This window comes from Oryza brachyantha, chromosome 2 (assembly GCF_000231095.2).
Source record: "Oryza brachyantha chromosome 2, ObraRS2, whole genome shotgun sequence".
Classification (NCBI taxonomy): Eukaryota; Viridiplantae; Streptophyta; class Magnoliopsida; order Poales; family Poaceae; genus Oryza; species Oryza brachyantha.
In genome coordinates, this window is record NC_023164.2 from 27,360,370 (window position 1) to 27,382,403 (window position 22,034).

At 40.5% G+C, this 22,034-nt stretch overlaps 3 protein-coding genes across 3 annotated transcripts; all 3 read left to right on the forward strand.

Annotated features, from left to right (window-relative positions):
- The first annotated feature begins 708 nt into the window (after positions 1-708).
- LOC102713797 (callose synthase 3-like) lies at positions 709-16,213 on the forward strand. Its single transcript, XM_006648116.3, has 40 exons — positions 709-1,315; positions 1,446-1,539; positions 1,650-1,760; positions 1,859-1,975; positions 2,093-2,185; positions 2,275-2,366; positions 2,443-2,569; positions 3,283-3,420; positions 3,491-3,579; positions 3,702-3,798; positions 4,518-4,640; positions 4,742-4,856; positions 6,103-6,437; positions 6,527-6,579; positions 6,659-6,719; positions 7,619-7,700; positions 7,779-7,828; positions 7,906-7,992; positions 8,170-8,298; positions 8,416-8,519; positions 8,605-8,689; positions 8,785-8,945; positions 9,033-9,156; positions 9,228-9,325; positions 9,782-9,911; positions 9,996-10,147; positions 10,670-10,779; positions 10,887-11,012; positions 11,131-11,199; positions 11,316-11,490; positions 11,942-12,086; positions 12,840-12,959; positions 13,032-13,150; positions 13,250-13,333; positions 13,546-13,658; positions 13,740-13,969; positions 14,049-14,846; positions 14,985-15,035; positions 15,309-15,494; positions 15,603-16,213. Exons 1-40 carry the CDS (start codon positions 879-881, stop codon positions 15,849-15,851), a joined length of 5,859 nt encoding a protein of 1,952 aa, XP_006648179.1. The 5' UTR covers positions 709-878; the 3' UTR covers positions 15,852-16,213.
- A 729-nt stretch (positions 16,214-16,942) lies between these two features.
- LOC102714070 lies at positions 16,943-19,114 on the forward strand. Its single transcript, XM_006648117.3, has one exon. The coding sequence runs from the start codon at positions 17,273-17,275 to the stop codon at positions 18,392-18,394; it is 1,122 nt and encodes a 373-aa protein (XP_006648180.1). The 5' UTR covers positions 16,943-17,272; the 3' UTR covers positions 18,395-19,114.
- A 451-nt stretch (positions 19,115-19,565) lies between these two features.
- LOC102709153 (metal tolerance protein C2) lies at positions 19,566-21,756 on the forward strand. Its single transcript, XM_006649149.3, has 10 exons — positions 19,566-19,900; positions 19,978-20,086; positions 20,167-20,206; positions 20,288-20,364; positions 20,462-20,550; positions 20,656-20,725; positions 20,818-20,856; positions 20,956-21,106; positions 21,191-21,280; positions 21,362-21,756. The coding sequence occupies exons 1-10, from the start codon at positions 19,624-19,626 to the stop codon at positions 21,470-21,472; spliced, it is 1,053 nt and encodes a 350-aa protein (XP_006649212.1). The 5' UTR covers positions 19,566-19,623; the 3' UTR covers positions 21,473-21,756.
- Positions 21,757-22,034: the final 278 nt, after the last annotated feature.

Here is a 22,034-nt window from a genome sequence, read left to right on the forward strand (position 1 = left end):
CCCATCAAAATAAACACATCCATTAGCCTTAAAACCATATGTGTATTGCTAGTGTTTTGAATCTTCACTGATACACACGATGTTAATTTATATTATGATTTTATTTATCACCTCTTACTAGGAACGATGGTTTGGTTTTTTGAGAGAAAAAAAATCAAACAACATGAAAATAATTTATAAATAAAACTTTTATATACATATTCTTAGTGATATAAAAAGTAAGATTGAAAAATAAGCTATGATGAAAATCCAAAAATATACTCTAAATTTTATGTTAAACTCAAAATTTAGCTTTTAAAACTAAGTAAATCAAAAAGATGATGTTATGGTTCTATCTTTGGGGACAAAACTAGGGGTGATTGTTTGGATTTTTTATAAGAAAAAACTAAACAACGTAATTGTAAAAAGAAAAATAATTTATAAATAAAATATCTATATACGATATAAAAGCTAATATTGAAAATAAAGTTTGGTAAAAAATTAAAAACCAACTCTAAGTTTAAAAATTTAAATTGGCTTATGCTTATGCTTATACCGTTTTGTTCCAACTAAGTACCACTCAAAAAAGGAGAGGAGATCGGAGACCAAATTTAAAATTGATGAACGGAAATGATTCCAAAAGGCGGAAGAGGGAAGGAAAAAAAAGGAGACGTCGTCTTCATCTTTACTACTGCTTTAGCGGAAAGCAGCTAAGTTCCTCTCCCACTGGTGGTCAGTTTGGAGGGAGTCTCTCGTCTGCGTCTGCGCCGCTGCTGCACCTGCACCCACCACCACCACCACCTCCTCCTCCTCGGCGAAACGATCCATTCTCCATGCCTTGGATTTCTTCGATTTTGGGCTTCCTGCAGTAAGGTACTAGGTAGTAGTACGGTGGGTGGATGGCGTCGTCGTCGGCGTCGGGGGGCGGGCGGAGGGTGGGGCCCGACACTCCGGCGTCGGGGCGGCGGATCCTCCGCACGCAGACGGCGGGCAATCTCGGGGAGTCCATCTTCGACAGTGAGGTGGTGCCGTCGTCGCTGGTGGAGATCGCGCCCATCCTCCGTGTGGCGAACGAGGTGGAGGGCAGCAACCCGCGCGTGGCCTACCTGTGCCGCTTCTATGCCTTCGAGAAGGCTCACCGCCTGGACCCGACCTCCAGCGGCCGTGGCGTCCGGCAGTTCAAGACGGCGCTGCTGCAGAGGCTGGAGAGGGAGAACGATCCCACGCTCAAGGGGAGGGTGAAGCAGAGCGACGCCCGCGAGATGCAGAGCTTCTACCAGCACTACTACAAGAAGTACATCCAGGCGCTTCAGAACGCTGCCGACAAAGCCGACCGGTCTCAATTCTCGCTTCCCTAGTTCCCTCCTTTTACTATCCCAATTATTCCTGCATCTCCTGCTACTATTATTATTCATTTTTTTGGTCCTAATTCGATTCCCCCAATAATTCAATTCATTCATGCTCAGTGCTCAACTCACAAAAGCATACCAAACTGCTGCCGTCCTGTTTGAGGTCCTAAAAGCCGTCAATGTTTCACAGAAAATTGAAGTTGATCAAGCGGTTTGCTCCTCTCCTCTCCTCTCTCCCTCCTCTAATTCTTCTTCTTCTTCTGCATTTCTACTACTCGTAACCCTCTCTCTTTCTTCTGTATTATTATCTATCCATTGCAGATTTTGGAGACACACAACCAAGTCGAGGAAAAGAAAAAGCTTTATCTCCCTTACAACATCCTCCCCCTTGACCCTGACAGCGCCAATCAAGCTATTATGCGATATCCCGAGGTTGCCATTCCATTCCAATTCTTCTAAGACCAACCCTTTCATATTTTCGACATGGTTACAACTTAGTATACTGCATTTACCATCATTATATTATACAGATTCAAGCTGCTTTTCACGCTCTTCGTAATACCAGAGGACTACCATGGCCCAAGGATCATGAAAAGAAGTCTGATGCTGATCTTCTTGTTTGGCTTCAGGCAATGTTTGGATTTCAGGTAACCACACTGGCTTGACTCACTGACTAACCATTCTTCTTCTCTTGAGCCATCACATAGCCTCGGTGCCATTCATTTGCTTGTGGCCTCTGAATCAGTTCAACTTTCACTCTGCAGAAAGATAATGTATCTAACCAAAGGGAGCACCTCATACTCTTGCTTGCCAATGTCCACATAAGGCAGATTCCCAAGCCTGACCAACAACCAAAGGTCTCACTCTTCCTCAACATAGGTGTACACGCATATGGGTGCCTTTGTCATGCTTGTGTTTACTCTTTTATTTTGTCTGACATTTTCAGTTGGATGACCGTGCGCTGGACACAGTCATGAAGAAGCTATTTAAGAACTACAAGAGATGGTGCAAATACCTTGGCCGCAAAAGCAGCTTATGGTATGATGTTTGATCTGAAAAAATGACAAGGTCGCTTAAACTTACTTGATATATTATTTGATCATTTCCTTTCCAGGCTGCCAACTATTCAACAGGAAGTGCAGCAGCGCAAGCTCCTCTATATGGGCCTTTATCTTCTCATCTGGGGTGAGGCGGCTAACCTGAGATTTATGCCGGAATGCCTATGCTACATCTACCATCATGTATGGCTGATCCATCCCCTTTTTCTTAAAATAAGTATATGTTTTTTCCCCAAACTAGTAGACCTGGATCTTAAAGTTGTCCAAGCTTCTTACCTGAATACCGGATGATGGTCAGGTTACAATAAATTTGACTTATCTGACCCTTTATTGTAGTACATAACTATTGCCAATTTGCCATTCACGGTTTCCAAAATACAAGCATTTCCACCATTCAAATTTTGTACCACAACATAAGCATTCTTGAGCCGATTTCATTTCTATGATTGCTGAGCCAATGATGTGCTTAGGAATGGAAATAAGCAATTCAAAATTTGACCACTGAAGTGACTGAAAAGGGATTTTCTGATCTAACCTTAGTGTTTGCTAAACAACCTAGCTTATATTTTGGAATGGTGGAGTATTAAACTAGATCTCAATGGAGTCCAGGCTCCAAAGCTGATCTTCTTTCTGGTTATAATAACATTGACAATATATGATATTTGTATAAAGCTATTGTCATATTCAAAGAATCACATTCTGCTCACCTTGACAATATGAGGATGCATATGTTGGATGGAATTTATCTTAGACATATAATCTGTAGATGGATGAAACCGATTCCATTTTCTCCATCATATCATTTATGATGGGGTGTTTCTGTATTTGTAATTCACTAATTCTTGTGATGAGATTATTTTAGGTGAGTGATGACGTGTTATATTCTTTTCTCATAGATGGCTTTTGAACTATATGGTATGTTGGCTGGAAATGTGAGTCCAACAACAGGTGAAAATGTTAAACCAGCATATGGTGGTGATGAAGAAGCCTTCTTGAAGAAAGTCGTGACTCCAATATACAAAGTTATTGAGAAGGTATTTTCCCTCATTTGTGTATCTCTGTTTCAAGCTCCCATCAACTTATACCATCAAACCTTTTACATAGGAAGCTGAAAAGGAAGCTGAAAGGAGCAAGACAACAAAATCTAAGCACTCACATTGGAGAAATTATGATGATCTAAACGAGTACTTTTGGTAAGACTAGCCACTAGCCTAATTTATGCTGAGCTAGTTTTATGAGCCTTAATTTGCTGTTTCGAATTTATGAGTCAGTTTTCTAGGGAAACCTGTGCAATTATTTCTGCATTTATTCTCAGGTCAAGAGATTGTTTCAGATTAGGATGGCCTATGAGATCTGACGCAGATTTTTTTAAGACCCCCGAAGATCATTCTTTTCGCGGTGAAGTAAATGGAGTAAGTCCCTTATAATACATATGTACTTACATTACTTTCATGCAAACAAACACCTTCAGATAGAAAATTTTGACATGTATCCGTACATTTAGCTTACCTGTAAGACAAAAAAGGCCTCGTCTGAGTACCGGCAACATCCTTAGTATTCCTGATTGCGCAAAATTAGGACTACATTCATATGGTATTGCTTAGTACATCTTATGAGCCAATGTGAAAAACAACACTCGATTTAATTGTCTTACCTTGATTCTTAGCTTGCGGTAAAACTTCTCATGCAAGCAACTTAAGTCAAGTGAAAACAGGGGTTATCTTTACACAGAGAAACAAGAAGATCTAGGCTCCGTTCGATCGATAGAGTAGCTGAAGATTTCTCCGGCACGCAAAACTAGAAAGAATATTAGCATGGGATTAATTAAGTATTAGCTATAATAAACTTGAAAATAGATTTGTTTGATTTTTTGAAACAATTTCTGTGTGGAAAGTTTGTGCATGAAAAGCACCATTAAGTAGTTTGGGAAGCTTGCCCACGGAAATGGGGAACATCTCAAGTGAAATAGCTGGCTCAAACGCACCCTTAGCTGCCATTTGTAACTTCCGCCTATAGACTACCATAGAGAACAAATCCCAGGTGGTAAAGCAGGCCTATATTATTTTCTATAACAAACAGGCAAACACAAATAATTTTGTAATCTTCTTAACACTTTTTTACTGTGGTCCAGGAGAACAGACCAGCTGGTAGTGGCCAGTGGATGGGAAAAGTCAATTTTGTTGAGATAAGGTCATTTTGGCACATCTTCCGCAGCTTTGATAGGATGTGGAGCTTCTTAATTTTATCTTTACAGGTTAATTGCCTCTCCATACTTTGTATTGCTCTTGTTTTCTTGGTTGTAGTGTATGACTTATTAAAAAAGATGAATGTTTGTTGCTTTTATGTTCCATGCAGGCCATGATTATAATTGCTTGGAATGGTGGTACACCAAGTGATATCTTCGATGCAGGAGTATTTAAACAGGTCTTGAGCATATTCATAACAGCTGCAATACTGAAATTAGGTCAAGGTATGCTGGTGTGAGCACCAATTCTTGTTATGCAGTTGGTTATGGTTAGGCACTTAGAATGAGCCTAACATTTTTTTAAAACAAAGAGGTAAACCTCTCCCATTTCTATTGTCAGAAAGAATTGAAATAGTTAGTTTTGAACAAAACCCAGTTGTTTGCCATGACACCAGAAACACATTTAGGAACTCCCAGAGAAACATGTTGGCAAAGGAACCAGCAGACATGGATCAGTTCATCTCAAAGATTTCCTAGAATAAGCTAAAAACCATATAACCATCAGGCGCAAAATTAGTCCCCACCACCAACAGAAAGTTCTGGCTTTAACATCACCAGTACATCTTAGTTCTAGCCCCCAATTTGATTCCACCATCCATGGAGTTGAATATTCACTTGCCACCTGCATGAGCAATTTAGTCCACATTTAAGCACTTTTACCCTTTCCTCTGATTTCTTAATCCAATGGGTATATCTATTTATATTACCACATCAACTACCTGTTTTCTACCAGTAGTACAACTCATAAATCAACACTTTAGATCAATTTTACTGGTGATAATACTGGTATTAGAATACCAGTAGAGACCACCTTAAAGGCACCCCTCAAACTAATATGCTCAGTAAAAAAGAATTTAGGGAATGTTCTTTCTACATGTATTAGTGAGGGAAAGAGCAGTTATGCAGTTGTTTTAGAACTAGTCCATTCCAAAATGTAGGCATTTCTAGGATTTGAATCTTGTCCCAAAATAGAGGCTTTTTTTGGATACTGTTCACAGGACTACTTGTCCCATCAATCACTTCTCACTCAAAATTCTTTCCATTTTATTCCCACTACCCTCAACTATTAAGTGGCAACATAGTGTTTTCTTCTCACCCTTAATCCCTGCAAAACAACCTAGAAATGCTTATATTTTGGAATGGAGGTATTATGCAGTTTTGAGGCTCTATATAAGGAATTGACAGTAAGATGTCATGTTTGGTTAATTTTCCAAATGAGTATCCATCTGGGTGATCAGAACAAGGTTCTAATAATCCAGTTTCTGTTTCTGCCACAAAACCAAGTTATCACCAATCAGAGTTTTTCTAATCCTACTCTGATCCTACAAACCTACCTTTAGCAACAGCAACAGCAACTGTTGAGAAAGCTACCTGCACCCCAATAACAAGCTGCCACTCATGATAGTTGCAGTAGATTACTGTATTTTATGAATGTGTTTATATGTGGTGTAATAATTAGCTTCCAATGCAGCCATTCTTGACATCATCTTGAGCTGGAAAGCAAGAAGAAGCATGTCTCTTGCTGGCAAGCTGCGCTACATATTGAAGTTGATATCAGCTGCTGCATGGGTTGTAATTTTACCAGTAACTTATGCATACACCTGGGAGAATCCTACTGGTCTTGCTAGAACAATTAAAAGTTGGCTCGGTGATGGTCAGAAGCAGCCATCATTATACATCTTGGCTGTTGTGATATATTTAGCACCAAACATGCTGTCGGCTGTGTTATTTCTTTTCCCAGTCCTTAGAAGAGCTCTCGAGCGATCAAATCTTAAAGTTGTAACATTCATGATGTGGTGGTCACAGGTAATCCTCTTTTGTCAGCTTTATTCATATTGTTGATTCTTGATGCCATTTAGGTGCTAAGATGTATGCCAAACATACTTTTCCTACAGCCTCGCTTGTTTGTTGGTAGAGGAATGCATGAAGGAGCATTCTCCCTTTTCAAGTATGTTCACCTATGTAAGCATTTTTTTTTATAGTTTATGCTTGCACCATTCTCTTTCTGAGCACTGTTATTCTTGTAGGTACACAATGTTCTGGGTCCTTCTTTTAGCAACAAAATTGATAGTAAGCTACTATGTGGAGGTATTACTTTCAACTTGTTTCATCTCTCTTTTATAAGATATGTTGCCCCTGTATGTTTGTGCACTCAAATTCAGAGTGACCACATTACCTGTTAAGTGTTAAGGATATATATATGTTATATTGTTATGGGCTTTTTAGTTTTTCCCCTTTCTTTTATACTCCCTCCATCCCAAATGTAACTATTTCTAGAGCTGGGCACGGGGATTAAGAAAATAGGTGGGAATGATTGGAGGATGGTTGTGATCGGTTGAGAAGAGAATGTAGGTGGAAAAAATAAATGGAGAATGGTTGCGATTGGTTTTTATGAGAGGGTAGGTGTAGAAATAACTGCATTTTGGGTCAAAGAATGCGTGGTAGGAATAGCTTCATTTTGGGATAGAGGGAGTACAACATACATGCCATTAGGCACTTTGAGCCAGTATTAATACATACCGTAGAAATTCCTCAATTTCCATTTTCTTGACATTATCAAAGGATTTCTAGGACCCTACATATCAGTTGACAAATTATATAATTGTTTGTGTATGTTATATGCTAGGTTTATGTTTCCATAACCTTTGCAAGTTGAAGGACCTTAGGAATGTCATCTTTTAAACATCAAATCTGTAAGAACATGTCTAAATTAGTCACTTGTGCTAGTCTTAACACACCAAATTTAAGTTCTAAGAATGGGAGATTTGTGCGTCACTGCGTCTCTTTGGCCTTATGGTGCAGTTACTCTATCACCTGTGGCTACTAGCCATGTATGGGTAAGTTTTGCCCTAAAAGCCCCAGTGTTAAGAGTAAAATTCGTACCGTTCCCGATGACTTTTAGGATACTGTTGCCTGTAAAGATTACTGGTGAAATTGCCAATACATCAAAAGGTTATTACTCATTGTGGCCTATGTCTGACCGGCAGATCAAGCCACTTGTGCGACCAACGAAAGATATAATGAAGGAGCCAATTCGGACGTTTCAATGGCATGAGTTTTTCCCACACGGTATGCTTCCTGAAATGATGATTTTTTTACATCAACAGTTTGAGCATGTGCTTATTCTTTTTGTTCTACAATCTGCAGGAAATAACAATATTGGTATTGTAATCGCACTATGGGCTCCTATCATTCTTGTATTCTTCTATCCTTCTTGATTGTTGTGAACACAAGATGTCTATCCTGTTTTGACTTGACTGATTCAATGGTTCAGGTATATTTCATGGATACCCAGATTTGGTATGCCATTTTCTCAACATTAATTGGTGGTATATATGGGGCATGCCGCCGTCTTGGTGAGGTTAGTGAAGTTGTTTCAAGCTTCTTTCTTTGTGCATGTTTGCCTAATTTATTTCATGTCAATGTCAATGTCATTTTGGTTTTGTACTTCTGTGTGCTCCTCTATGGTTGTGTATTGATGTTTATTGGGTGAATAAGTAACTTATCAGAGATACTGTTTTTGGTTCCATTAAATCAGATACGCACTTTAGGAATGTTAAGATCTCGCTTTGAGTCTTTGCCTAAGGCATTCAACCAGCGCTTGATTCCATCTGATTCAAACAAGAGGACAGGATTCCGGGCTGCTTTCTCCAGTAAACCTACTAAGGTGTGGATTTCTTGTCTTTTAGCTCTTATTTTGACGTCATCTAGGTGCAAATTTATTCCATGAGAATATTTATGCCACATTCCCTTTTTCTTCTCTGGCATGCTTTAATCGCTTTAGACACCAGAGGATAGCAAAGAAGAAGAAAAAATAGCAGCACGATTTGCTCAGATTTGGAATCTAATTATCACAAGCTTTCGTGAGGAAGATCTGATAGATAACAGGTGAGGCATCTGACATCTGCCCTTAGATATTGATTGCCTTATTTTGGCTTCTTGCCAAACTGTTGTTTATTTCCTTTTTGGGCAGGGAGAAGGATCTGTTACTTGTGCCATACTGCAAGGACCGTGACATGGATATAATCCAGTGGCCACCATTCCTGCTTGCTAGTAAGGTATATGCTTTGCATTCAGCTCCTATATTCCATACTTGCTATTTTGGTGAATGAGTTACCTATATTTCATTTACTTTATTTGGCTGAATTTTCAGATCCCAATAGCGTTGGATATGGCTGCAGATAGTGGAGGAAAAGATCGTGATCTTATGAAGAGGATGAAATCTGACCCATATTTTACTTATGCTATCAAGGAATGTTATGCTTCATTCAAAAACATCATATATACTTTAGTGGTTGGTACAAAAGAGAGAGAGTATGTTCTATGTTCTCACAATTAAAAATCAGATGCAAACTCTGTTCTTTTTTGTCATGAATAAACTTGATGGCACATAAATTGCAGTGTCATACAGAAGATTTTTACAGTGGTTGACGAGCATATAGCACAAGGCACTTTAATAAAGGAGCTGAACATGAGTAACCTCCCTACCCTGAGCAAGAAGTTTGTTGAGCTGCTTGACTTGCTGGTATAAAACTAGCCATAATGGTTCTGCTACTGTTGAATTGCAATACCCTAATTCTCATTCCTTAAATGCAGCACAAGAATAACAAAGAGGACCAGGGTCAGGTCATCATTTTGTTCCAGGATATGCTTGAAGTAGTTACAAGGGATATAATGGACGAGCAACTCAGTGGGTGAGAGATCTAGTTATCATTCAATACAAACTAGCAAAGTATCATTGGCTGTTAGATTTTGCTTCATACACAATCTGCTTCCTTTCCAATTAATAGAGTCTGTTTTGTATAAAATTTACTTTCACTTGCAAGAAACCAACAAAAGGGACATCTGATGCTTATTATTTTCGTATAGATCAAATGAGTATTTTCCTTTGATCTTTAGCAAAGTAACTGTAATAACATAATGGCTTCTTAAACAACAATTGAACTAAGATTAAGATATTACATGGTAGTGGGTTAAAAAAACCGAACCAATATTAAGATAGTATGGTGTTTCTGAGAGGTGAAACAATACAGTATTTATTTTTTTAGTTGTTGGCATGCAATACCTTTAGCATTCCCATGCTGTTGATTCATTATTGTTGTTAGTGTTCTCTGTGTTTTGTCATATGCATTATCATATCTCTCGTGCAGACTACTCGAATCAGTACATGGTGGAAATAATAGAAGACATGAAGGGATTACACCACTTGATCAGCAAGACCAGTTATTCACTAAAGCTATTGATTTTCCTGTAAAGGAATCACATGCATGGACTGAAAAGGTTATATCTCTGACCTGCTAATTTATTTATTTATCTATTTTTTAAGCAGACCTATTGTATTTATACCTTTCCTATTGTTTTCAGATAAAAAGGCTTCACCTTCTGCTCACAGTGAAGGAATCTGCTATGGATGTTCCAACAAACCTGGATGCTAGAAGGCGGATTTCATTCTTTGCTAATTCTCTTTTCATGGATATGCCAAGTGCTCCTAAAGTGCGGCACATGTTACCCTTCTCGTGAGTGCTATACTCTAAGATTTGTTCTATGCTTTCTGATCTTCATTTCATTGTGTGCTAGATTATGCTTCCTGTTTGATTTACTGTTAGTGGTAAGTGGTAATAGATTTATCATTGCTGTGCATGGAACACTTGAAGGTCACCCAGTCGATAAACAAATGAGTTTTTCTCTTATCTGTTTGGAACAAAGAAACTCTTATTCTCTTACTGTCCCATAAAATAGTTGATAACTCCAGCAAATCAAAGAAAAATTGTGCAGATCTAGTATTCAACTTGGGTACGAGTATCTTATGTCCTAGTTTGGTTTAATTGTTCCTGTCTTCTGCTTTCAGTTCAAATCTATGCACGGTCATTTGAATAGTCATCCTTCTTCTAAACGGAATACTTATATATGTCACACAAGTTTGTTGCATCAATTCAAATGCTTCTATCTTTGCCAAACTATCTTCAATGCATACTTATAGATGTTCTAATTATCATCTGACTTGCTGCCTCTTTAATTGGACAACTTCTGCACTGCAGTGTCTTGACTCCTTACTACAAAGAAGACGTGCTTTTCTCTTCCCAAGCATTGGAAAACCAGAATGAGGACGGGGTTTCTATTCTTTTTTACTTGCAAAAAATCTACCCAGGTTCTATCAAAATGTCAATATTGAGATTTACATCAGAAAATAAGATTCCTTTGAAAACCTCCTGATATAAAAAAGTTCAAAATATTTTTTATTTCTCGATTTCCCAGATGAATGGACACATTTCCTTCAAAGGGTGGATTGCAAGACTGAAGAGGAACTCCGTGAGACTGAACAGTTGGAAGATGAGCTTCGGCTATGGGCATCATACAGGGGCCAAACTTTAACGAGAACTGGTATTTTCTCCTCGTTTCTGTCATAGCTGCTACATTTTATTCTCTCAAGAACAACTTTCAGATAATTATAATGTGTTTAGGAGTTTGATTCATTAACAGTTGTTGCACTTCCTTGCAGTCAGAGGGATGATGTACTACAGACAAGCTTTGGTGCTTCAGGCTTTTCTTGATATGGCCAGAGAAAATGGTATTTCTTCGTGGCTGAGCCTGTTTCTTGATTCTGAACAATTTATAACCTTTTTTAGGGCATGAACAGTTGAACACTGTAGACTTAATTCAGTGGTTTTGCATGCTTTTCCTTAGATCTTATGGAAGGCTTCAGGGCAGCTGATCTATTAAGTGATGAATCACCATTGCTGACTCAATGCAAAGCTATAGCTGACATGAAGTTTACATATGTTGTATCATGCCAACAATACGGTATCCAGAAACGTTCTGGTGATCAGCGTGCACAAGATATTCTTAGACTGATGACAACGTAAGTGACAGTTCAAGGATTAAGATTGAAACTCTGAATGTGGGCACTAAGATGAAGAGTTGCATGTCAATCCATTAGTTCATCCGCTTTTATTTGTTGAATTCCCCGACTGCATGTCTTGTTTGTTCACTCTTATTATGCTGGTTAATTCATTTCCTTTTTGAGAAACTGATAAATGGGCATTCCTTTACATCACAACTGGAATACAATCATTTTCTGGGTACCTATGACAACATGAATTAGAGTTTATAATGAACTACAAATTTGCATTAGGGTTGCAGGATTGTCTCAGGATACATGTATCCATCACTTGAGGTGCACATGTTTGGGAAATCTGGCCGTTCCTATGTTCTTACTTTTGTTTATAAATTGGCCATTGTGATGCATTCCATTAATCTGATGGTATTCCAACTAACTTCATCGGTGATTGAAAGGAAGTTTTCTCTGGCAGTTATCCATCACTTCGGGTTGCTTACATTGATGAAGTTGAAGAGCCAAGCAAAGACAGAAACAAGAAGATAGAAAAGGTTTACTACTCAGCGTTGGTGAAGGCAGCTGTAACCAAGCCTGACGATCCTGGTCAGAAACTTGATCAGGTGCTTCAAAAATGGATTTTAATTTAGTCGATGTTGATTATGACTGATATGATCTGATTGCACTAGTACGTCTCAAGTCACTTCACTAGATTACAATCCAATTTGTAGGTACAGTTTGACTAGTTATGAAGGTTAAGATAATTTTGAATTTGATCAATCTACAAGAGAAACCAAATTGAGTACCCTTCCATTAATTGTTTTACAAATACGAAATATAATGACTTGTGTTGGTGGCGAACATAAAAGAGAATGACTTAAGAGCTAAGGATGTAAACTTCTCCACACATGCCTTATATTTTGGAGAAAGCTGGCATAACTAACACCTTACAGAATATCCAAATAGAGTATTAGTTTTAATGTACCAAATGGAGTATTAATTTATAATGAATCAATGAATTTATGAAATTTCTCAATCATGGATAACAATGAACCACCATTCCTATTTGGAACAGGTGCATCTTCTGACCTGTAATGCTCGATGACGACTCCAATCATTAACAAAATTTCTAAGCCCCTATCTCTTTTTGCGTGTGCCAAATTTATCTACAGAACTTTTAGATGAAAACTTTTTCCAAGCCTTAAGGCAATCTAACACTTGTGAAGAATTTGCTCATTTCTAAACCGATGCACACCATATAAATTGTAGATTATATATCATTGAGCCAATACCTAGTCATATATATTAATTTTTATTTGTTTTATGGGGGAAGGGAACATATAAAACTTACTTGAATTGCATCATTTTATGTGTAGGATATATACAGGATAAAGCTTCCTGGTAATGCAATGCTAGGCGAAGGAAAGCCAGAAAATCAGAACCATGCGATAATATTTACTCGAGGTGAAGGCCTACAAACTATAGACATGAATCAGGTACATAGCATTGATACTTCTAGTTTTGCAAATATTTTTGGCACTATTTGCTTATGTCAGCAAGCAAAATAGGAACATTACATGGAGGAAACTTTGAAAATGAGAAATCTGCTGCAAGAGTTTCTGAAGAAACATGATGGTGTGAGATATCCATCAATACTTGGTGTAAGAGAGCACATATTCACTGGCAGGTATAACCGCAAGCTTGCGCATCCCCCAAAAATTTGTTATGTATACTACTGCTTGTTACTTGGATGAATTACCCTATGATTGCATGTTTGCTTTTGCAGTGTTTCTTCTCTTGCGTGGTTCATGTCAAATCAAGAGACAAGTTTTGTCACTATTGGACAACGCGTACTTGCAAATCCTTTGAGGTGATCCATCTTACTATGGATATACAATTATATCTAAATACTTCCTGTAGTATTTTATGTGTGGGCTTTAATATGCTCATTTTAGTATGTTCCATTCTACTGATTCATATGTTTGTAATTCCTTGATTCAGTAACAGAATTTGGATAATTGACTGTAAATAAACATGTTGATTTTGTTGGTGTTCTCCTTAACTGAACATCTTTCTCTGCAGAGTTCGATTTCATTACGGACATCCTGATATTTTTGATCGACTTTTCCACCTCACGAGGGGTGGTGTAAGCAAAGCATCTAGGATTATCAATCTTAGTGAGGACATCTTTGCTGGTGTGTGTTCAAGTTTTTGTCATTGCTGCTTGGTTGTGGGAAATTTTAAAATAATATGTTAATATCTGTCTCATGTGATAGGATTCAATTCAACGTTGCGTGAAGGAAATGTTACGCATCATGAATACATGCAAGTTGGCAAGGGGAGAGATGTGGGTCTCAATCAAATCTCACTTTTTGAGGCAAAAATAGCTAATGGTAACGGAGAACAGACACTGAGCCGTGATGTTTACCGACTTGGACATCGTTTTGATTTCTTCAGAATGTTGTCCTGCTACTACACCACTATTGGTTTTTACTTCAGCACTATGGTATTATCTTTTCCATTGATGTTTCAGACTTTGGAGCTATCGTTTAATCCTGACCTCTAGTCCCTCTTTTCCTTTTCAGATTACAGTGTGGACAGTATATGTATTCCTGTATGGGCGTCTGTATCTTGTCCTCAGTGGTCTTGATGAAGCCTTAAATACTGGAAAAAGGTTTATTCACAATGAACCTCTCCAGGTTGCTCTTGCTTCACAGTCTTTTGTGCAGCTTGGGTTTTTGATGGCGTTGCCTATGATGATGGAGATTGGTCTGGAGAGAGGATTTAGAACTGCATTGAGCGACTTTGTACTAATGCAGCTGCAGTTGGCATCTGTTTTCTTTACATTCTCTCTTGGGACCAAAACTCACTACTATGGAACAACACTGCTCCATGGAGGTGCAGAGTATAGAGCTACTGGGCGTGGATTTGTGGTGTTCCATGCCAAATTTGCGGAGAACTATCGATTATACTCGCGCAGCCATTTTGTCAAGGGTATTGAGTTGATGATTTTGCTAATTGTGTACGAAATCTTTGGGCAATCATATCGAGGAGCTATTGCATACATCTTCATTACGTTTTCAATGTGGTTTATGGTGGTAACCTGGCTCTTTGCACCATTCCTATTTAATCCTTCTGGGTTCGAGTGGCAAAAGATTGTGGATGACTGGACTGATTGGAATAAGTGGATTAGCAACCGTGGGGGTATTGGCGTACCACCAGAGAAAAGTTGGGAGTCATGGTGGGAGAAAGAGCAGGAGCCTATTAAATATTCTGGAAAACGTGGAATTGTTCTTGAAATAGTGCTTGCATTGCGCTTCTTTATCTACCAATATGGTCTTGTTTATCACTTGAACATAACGAAACACACAAAGAGTGTCCTGGTAATTTGCTATTTTCATTTAGTATTTCTTGGTCATTATCTAAAAAATAATAATATTTCTTGGTATGTTCCTCGTTTAAGCTTATTATTAAGACAAGCTATTAACGAACTTTTGATTGTTCTTTAATGATCTTTCCAGGTTTATTGTCTGTCATGGGTTGTCATCTTTGTAATTCTACTTGTGATGAAGGTAATCACTAGCACTCGTTTACTTTTCAGTGTTTTATTGTGGTGCTCGTGAGCAACATTGTGGTTAGAACAGGGTAGCCTTTTTTTCTGTATAATAATTATAATTTTAACAGCAAAGAATATTGTAGTTTTTATCGCTGTATTCATATGGCTGTGATGCTAGTGTTTGCTATTCCTGGGGACCATCGAGCCAAGTTGCCTTATGCTATTGCTCATACCTGTAGCTAGAAACCTGTTGTCATGTGTTACCGACCGAGCTACTCATGTGTTGCAGACTGTCTCGGTTGGGAGGAGGAAATTCAGTGCGGACTTCCAACTTGTGTTCCGGTTGATTAAAGGATTGATATTTATAACATTTATCTCTATCATTATAATCTTGATAGCAATCCCTCATATGACGGTCCAAGACATGTTTGTTTGCATTCTTGCCTTCATGCCAACTGGGTGGGGCCTGCTGTTGGTAAGTGGATGTCAGCTCCATTCTCTTTTCCCGTTATGTATGCAAAATTAAGCATGCAACTTTGTTTGGGGGCAAGATGTGATGATTTGAGTGCTGCTGGTTCTTCAGGTTGCGCAAGCTATCAAGCCAGTCATTGTGAATATTGGGTTGTGGGGGTCGATCAGGGCACTTGCGAGGGGATATGAGATCATCATGGGGCTCCTGCTCTTCACACCCATCGCGTTCCTTGCTTGGTTTCCGTTTGTATCCGAGTTCCAGACAAGGATGCTCTTCAACCAGGCCTTCAGCAGGGGTCTGCAGATCTCGCGAATCCTGGGTGGCCACAAGAAAGACCGTGCTGCACGGAACAAGGAGTAGTAGTGGTGGATTTTTCGCCTGCGGCTGCCCTGCCATATTCATTGGAATTTGGACATGTATTCTTCTTCCCTCCTCTTCGTCAGATCCTCCCGCCGCTGTAAGTTGTACTAGTTGTAGTAACTCTCCTGTCTGATAGTGCTGATGCCCTTATTCTGCGCCCCCAGCTAGATCTAGCTGTTGTAGAATGTGGTGTTGTTTTGTTGTAAAGTTGGTGCTTCCGTGCTTGTCAATGCAGATATATTCTGTGTATCTACGCTGATTACTGGATGAAACTCGGAAAGAGGAAGTACGATGAGTCATGCAATTGTAAAGACAAACCACTTTTGCCTGATGCTAAATAGTATTGATTTCTTTCTTGTTGAGATGAGATGAGACGGTGCTACTGGCTGGCTCTGGTAGTAAGAGTAAAACCAAAACAAGCATAGCATAGCAGCCCACTTACGCACACAAAAAAAAATTATTTATATGCTATTGGAAATGGACTGCTATTTTTATGTCACTTGAAATTAGCTCTGGCTTTTCATACCACAATTTCAAATTTATCTGGCCCATGATGACACTGCTGATAATAAATTATTAGTGGACTGCTAAATCATCGAAAAAATTATTTATCGTTAAGGGAAAAAATCATATGTGATGATTAAATCTTATTTTTTATAGCTTATATCGAACACACTATTAGTACTAAATTGTGCTATACAATAATAAATAGCAATTGGATAAAATATAACAACAATTTGTATACGTATGAGTCAATTTGATATAACCTGTGATAAATAAAATTTTGATAGTCATATGAATTTTATATCAAGAGAATAAATGTGTAAGGCGGATAAATTTGAAAGGTTGGGCCAATATCGAGCGACATATACAAAACTGGTCAATTTTTAATAGCATATAAATATTTTTTAGAAAAAGAAAATGTTTTGAACGGACGAAGCAAAATTGCGGCCAGCACGTGTCGTCGTTTTTGCCGCCTTAAGCCAAAGAAAGGAGATAAATAATAAAAGGCCAGACGAATCGTAAAAGAAAGAAAAGGAAAACAACCTCTTTCTCACGTCTTGTATTGTATGTAGTGGGGAGTGGGAGGGCTGGCTGTAGCAATTTTCCTATTATAGAGCGTCTCGTTCTTCTTCTCAATCGACAACACAACCAGTGAAGGGAACGAACAAACGAAGCAGGGGCTCTCCCCTCCTCTAGCTCTAGGATTAGGGTTAGGGTTTCCGTTCGGAACGAATCGAATCCAATCGGGACAGGTCGATCCGATTCCAGACACCGCCGCCCCTCCATCGACTCCTTCCTTCCTTCCGACGCCGGCGGCCACATATTATTTCATTCGATTCGATTCGACTCTCTAACCCTAGACCCGCCATCAATTTCCTCCAGATCCATCCCTAGCACTAGCAGCAGCAGCAGCAGCCATGGATCCTAATCAGATGATGGCCCGAAGCTTCCCTATGTGGGCCGCCGACGACCCCTCCGCCCAGCCACCGTTCCTCCCTCCGCCTAACGCCAACCGCGGGTGGAAGCGTAAGAACCCCAGCACCGGCGGCGGCGGCTACCAGCCCCCCGCCCTCGGCGACCTCCAGGTGCAGAACCGCGCCAAGGCTCGACGGTGGTTCAAGAGCCACAACCCCAACCCCAACCAGAGCCAAGGCCGCAAGCACTTCTTCCCCAGGCCCAAGGCCGCCGCCCCACGCAACACCACCTCCTTCATCATCCGTGCCAAGCGCTCCGGCGGCATCGCCTCCCTCGTCTCCCCCTGCCCTGTTACTCCCGCCGTCCTCCCCACCCCGCGCCTCTCCCCCTCCCGCGAGGGCCTCTCCGACATGGCTCAGGCGCAGTGGGGCGTCGATGGCTATGGCTCCATGAAGGGCCTCATCCGCCTCCGCACCTCCCCCCATCCTGCCAACCCCAGTGCCTCCGATGACGACGATGATGCCAACTCCAGTGGCAGTGACGTCGAGGAGCATGTCGAAGTGGAGCGCCGCCTTGACCACGATCTCAGCAGGTTTGAGATGGTGTACCCTGGAAGGGGTGATGATGCTGCTGCCGGTGGTGGTTATGTGTTCGAGGACGACGATGAGTATGACCAGGACGCCCATGTAGCTCGCCTCGAGGAGGAGAACCTGACCTTGAAGGAGAGGCTCTTTCTGATGGAGCAGGAGCTTGGTGACATGAGGCGCCGCCTGGAGGCGATTGAGTCACGCTTTGCAGGGACCGATGGTATCGCTGTTGATGCAATGGCAGTTGAGGAGGAGGCTCAGGATGACAAGGAGATGGCTGATCCAGGATCAAGGCCCAGCGCTGACCAAAGTGTGCCGAGGGATGGTCTCAGCTCAGACAAGAGCAGAGAAAACAGTACCGAGATTGCTGCTGATGCAGCAGGGTCAGAGAAGAAGTGCGCGCGAGACCATGCAGAGGAGGTTGCTGATGCTGATGCTGATGCAGCAGGGTCAGAGAAGAGCAGCGCGCAAGACAATAATGCAGAGATTGCTGTTGGAGGGTCAGAGGGGATTGGTAAAGAAGAGATGAGGGGTTGATGATCCGAAAATGGATTGATGGGAGATGACAGTGATATGCAATAGCGGTTATCTGCTACTGTACATACATAATTGTCAATGGCGGATTGAAGCCGTTCGTGAGCTATGTGGACTTGTTTTGGAGGCTTACATGTTGTTGCATGACAATGGATGGATCATCGTATTTTACAATGTACTATGTTTCTACCATTCTGTGTTACAATCTATCTTTAGTGTTTCTTTCTGTATTTGTTATGATGATACCATACTGCACAACTTGTAGTAGTTGTTAGCTGCTGGTGCTGCTGCTGAAAGAGGTAGAAGCGACTAGATGGAATTTGTCACTATATCAACTGTTAATGTCATCATATGGTGTCATGAGCCTTTCATTTGTTTATTATATATAGAACTCTGATTCTGGTCACCTCTACTCTAGTGATGCTTCTTCTAGGGATGATGTTTTTTTTTGGTACCAGGTGAGAGCACTGGATGATGTTTGTCAGCGCTGGGGATTCAGGGGTAGAAAATTGGCAGGCAGCTGGTGTGAAATGTGGTAATGCTGTTTGTTTGCTTAGCTCGGGCTTTGGCCGTGGCAGGATGATGAATCATGAATGTGTGAATCTGTTATCTCCATCCAAGTTGGCACGATGGTAGCTTTGCGTGCGTGTATCATACATATGGCACGGCTAGGCTGTGACCTTGTTTTTTCTTTACGCACGCATGTTCATTCAAAGTGCTATGCGGTGTTATAGTTGTAGAAAAGTTTTTTTTAGAAATCATATTAATATATTTTAGAAGTTTTTAATCATGCATCTGTTTTGCGTGTATGGGGAAAAGTTTGCAATCCCCATCTATTTTTCATGCGCACATGGGGGCGGAGGAAGGGTATTTGTTACGAAAATTTTCTGTAGAAAAATTACTTTAAAAATATATTAATCTATTTTATATTTAATAATTAATTAATTATGTAGTAATCTATTGCACGTGGGGCCTTAGTTCTTCTACTCCAACAAGTATTTAAATTAAATTAATTTAATGGTAGTACATGGGGGCGGAGGAAGGGTATGCGCTGGTCTCTTGTGGGCCTTGATTGTGGGCTGGGCTTCATCCGGCTTGGTAGGCCTAGTCTGCAAGATTGTCGATCTCCTCTTCTTTTCTCGCCTCTCTTCCCCATGTCATCCATCCGAGACCGAGAATAATACTAGTAGTATTGGTATTATTGGGGAAGAAGGAAGAGATCGAGTCGAGCGATGATGGATCATCCCAAGCCATGGAACCCCAACTACGGCGTCGTCGGCAGCGGCGACCGCCGCCTCGCCTTCTCCCGCCAGCTCTCCTCCTCCTCCTCCACGCCTCGCCTCGCCCGCTCCGACTCTTCCATCTCCATGCCCCCGCCCCTCGCCCCGCCCGGAACCACCTTCCGCTGGCTCACCACCCGCCCCATGCGCCGCCTCGCCCTCCTCATCGCCCTCAACGTCGCCTACTCCGCCACCGAGCTCGCCATCGGCCTACTCACCGGCCGCGTTGGTACCTACTACTTTCACTCTCAATATATACTAGCTAGTACTAACCTCTCAGTCTCACCGCCGCCAATCGATTTACAGGCCTAGTCTCCGATGCTTTCCATCTCACCTTTGGATGCGGTCTCCTCACTTTCTCCTTGTTTGCCATGGCTGCCTCTCGAACCAAGCCCGATAGTCTCTACACCTACGGGTAGGTCATTCACTCACTCCACGCAGACGCAATTCTTCATTTGCCACTCATGATGGATGTGTGCCTCTCTCTCCTTTCAGCTATAAAAGATTGGAGGTCCTTGCTGCCTTTACAAATGCTGTAAGCTTCGCAACTAGGACTACCATGCCACTTCCATGTTTACCACTTTGACCACCTCCATATGCCTCTTTCTGTAGACAGCTGTTCCTATTGTTCCTGTCTTTCTCCCTGGCTGTTGAAGCACTACATGCATTTATGCAAGATGAATCTGAGCATAAGTAAGCACCATTTGTTTTCTGTTTAAGACGTGAATCGTTTTGGCTTATATGTTCCTTTTTTTTTTCTTTTTTTCCTTCCTAAAACAATTTCTTTCAGGCATTATCTCATTGTCTCCGCTGTCACAAACCTTTTGGTTAATTTACTTGGTGTTTGGTTCTTTCGGAGCTATGCTCGTGTTAACATAGGTAAGTAGGAAGTATCTGATCCATATAAATGCCAGTGTATACATATCTACAATCTAAAGTTCCGAATTGAAACATCATTGATCGCTTGTTGCCTATTAATGCCAGTTTACAGGAAACCAGAGGATATGAATTATCACTCTGTCTGTTTGCATGTTCTTGCAGATTCCATACGGAGGTAGATCGCCATTATGCCTCTTCCCTTATAATATTTGCTCTTTTTGTAGTTGCCAAGTTATTTTTAGTTGACATGTGTAAATCCTCACTCAGTGCAGGACTGATACTAGCTTCCTGGTTTCTTACATTGGGGTAAACCTATTCCGACAAACTTCTGTGCTATTCTAATGTTACCATGACTTTTAGCTAGGTACTTAAATTCTAAAAATACTTTGCGCTACTGCTTTTAAGGGTCGAAAATGCAGAAGTGTTGTGCCTGGGAATTGTTTCGGTGGCAGTGTTCATGCTTGTTTTGCCACTCTTTAAGGCTACTGGTAATATACTGCTGCAAATTGCGCCAGGCAATATGCCACCTTCAGCACTTATGAAGTACTGCAGACAGGTACGCGGTTCGGTTTGCATACTCAATTCATTTTGGCAAGCCCAAAGCTGCTTTGAGACATGTTTCAATTGTATTGTTCACTAGATAAGTGCTTGCGAAGATGTTTCTGAAGTATGTCAAGGTCGATTTTGGGAGCTTGTACCTGGTCACGCTGTTGGTTCTCTCGCCATTCGGGTACATCTTTTGCACCAAGCCTCTTTACAGCTTTGTTGTTGGTTACCCTAGTGACCGAGTTCGCGTTTTGGTTGTGTACAGGTGAAGAGTGGTGGTAATTGCCAGACTGTGCTCGACTACGTACATGGATTATATCAAGATTTAGGCATACAAGACCTGACCGTCCAAACTGATGAATCGGGCATCATTTAGGGTAGAAAGGAGTCGTTGGAACTAGAAGTAGATCAAACTCTCCATATTCCTGGCTCTGTTTGATTAATACGGTATAATATATTGCTTGCACACAGTTGCTATTAAAGTTCGAACTCGGTTATAAGCTATGGTGTTGTGACTCATTTAGCGATGGCATCATGGATGAAATTTGTTGACGATTCTCATTCCTCTATAGTCTATACAAGCTGTTGGTATTTAATAATGCTGGGCTATGAGGATATTTTCCCCGTATCATGATTGTGTCCCGATCAAATATCAATCAACATTTCATTTACTAAGGTGGGTGATTGTTTGATTTTTTCTTTCTGATGACATTTGCAAACAAAAAACAATTCATTAATAAAATTTTTATATACATACTCTTACCGGTTTAAAAGTCAAAGGCTGAAAATAAACTACGATAAAAAGAACCTCAATATTAGCTCTAAATTTATTTTAAGTGAATTTAAATTTTGGCTTATAAGCAGAAGTGAAAAGATAAGTGTTTCATTCTAAGCATATGGACTAGTTCAAACACTACATTACAGGCCGTGTTTACTGG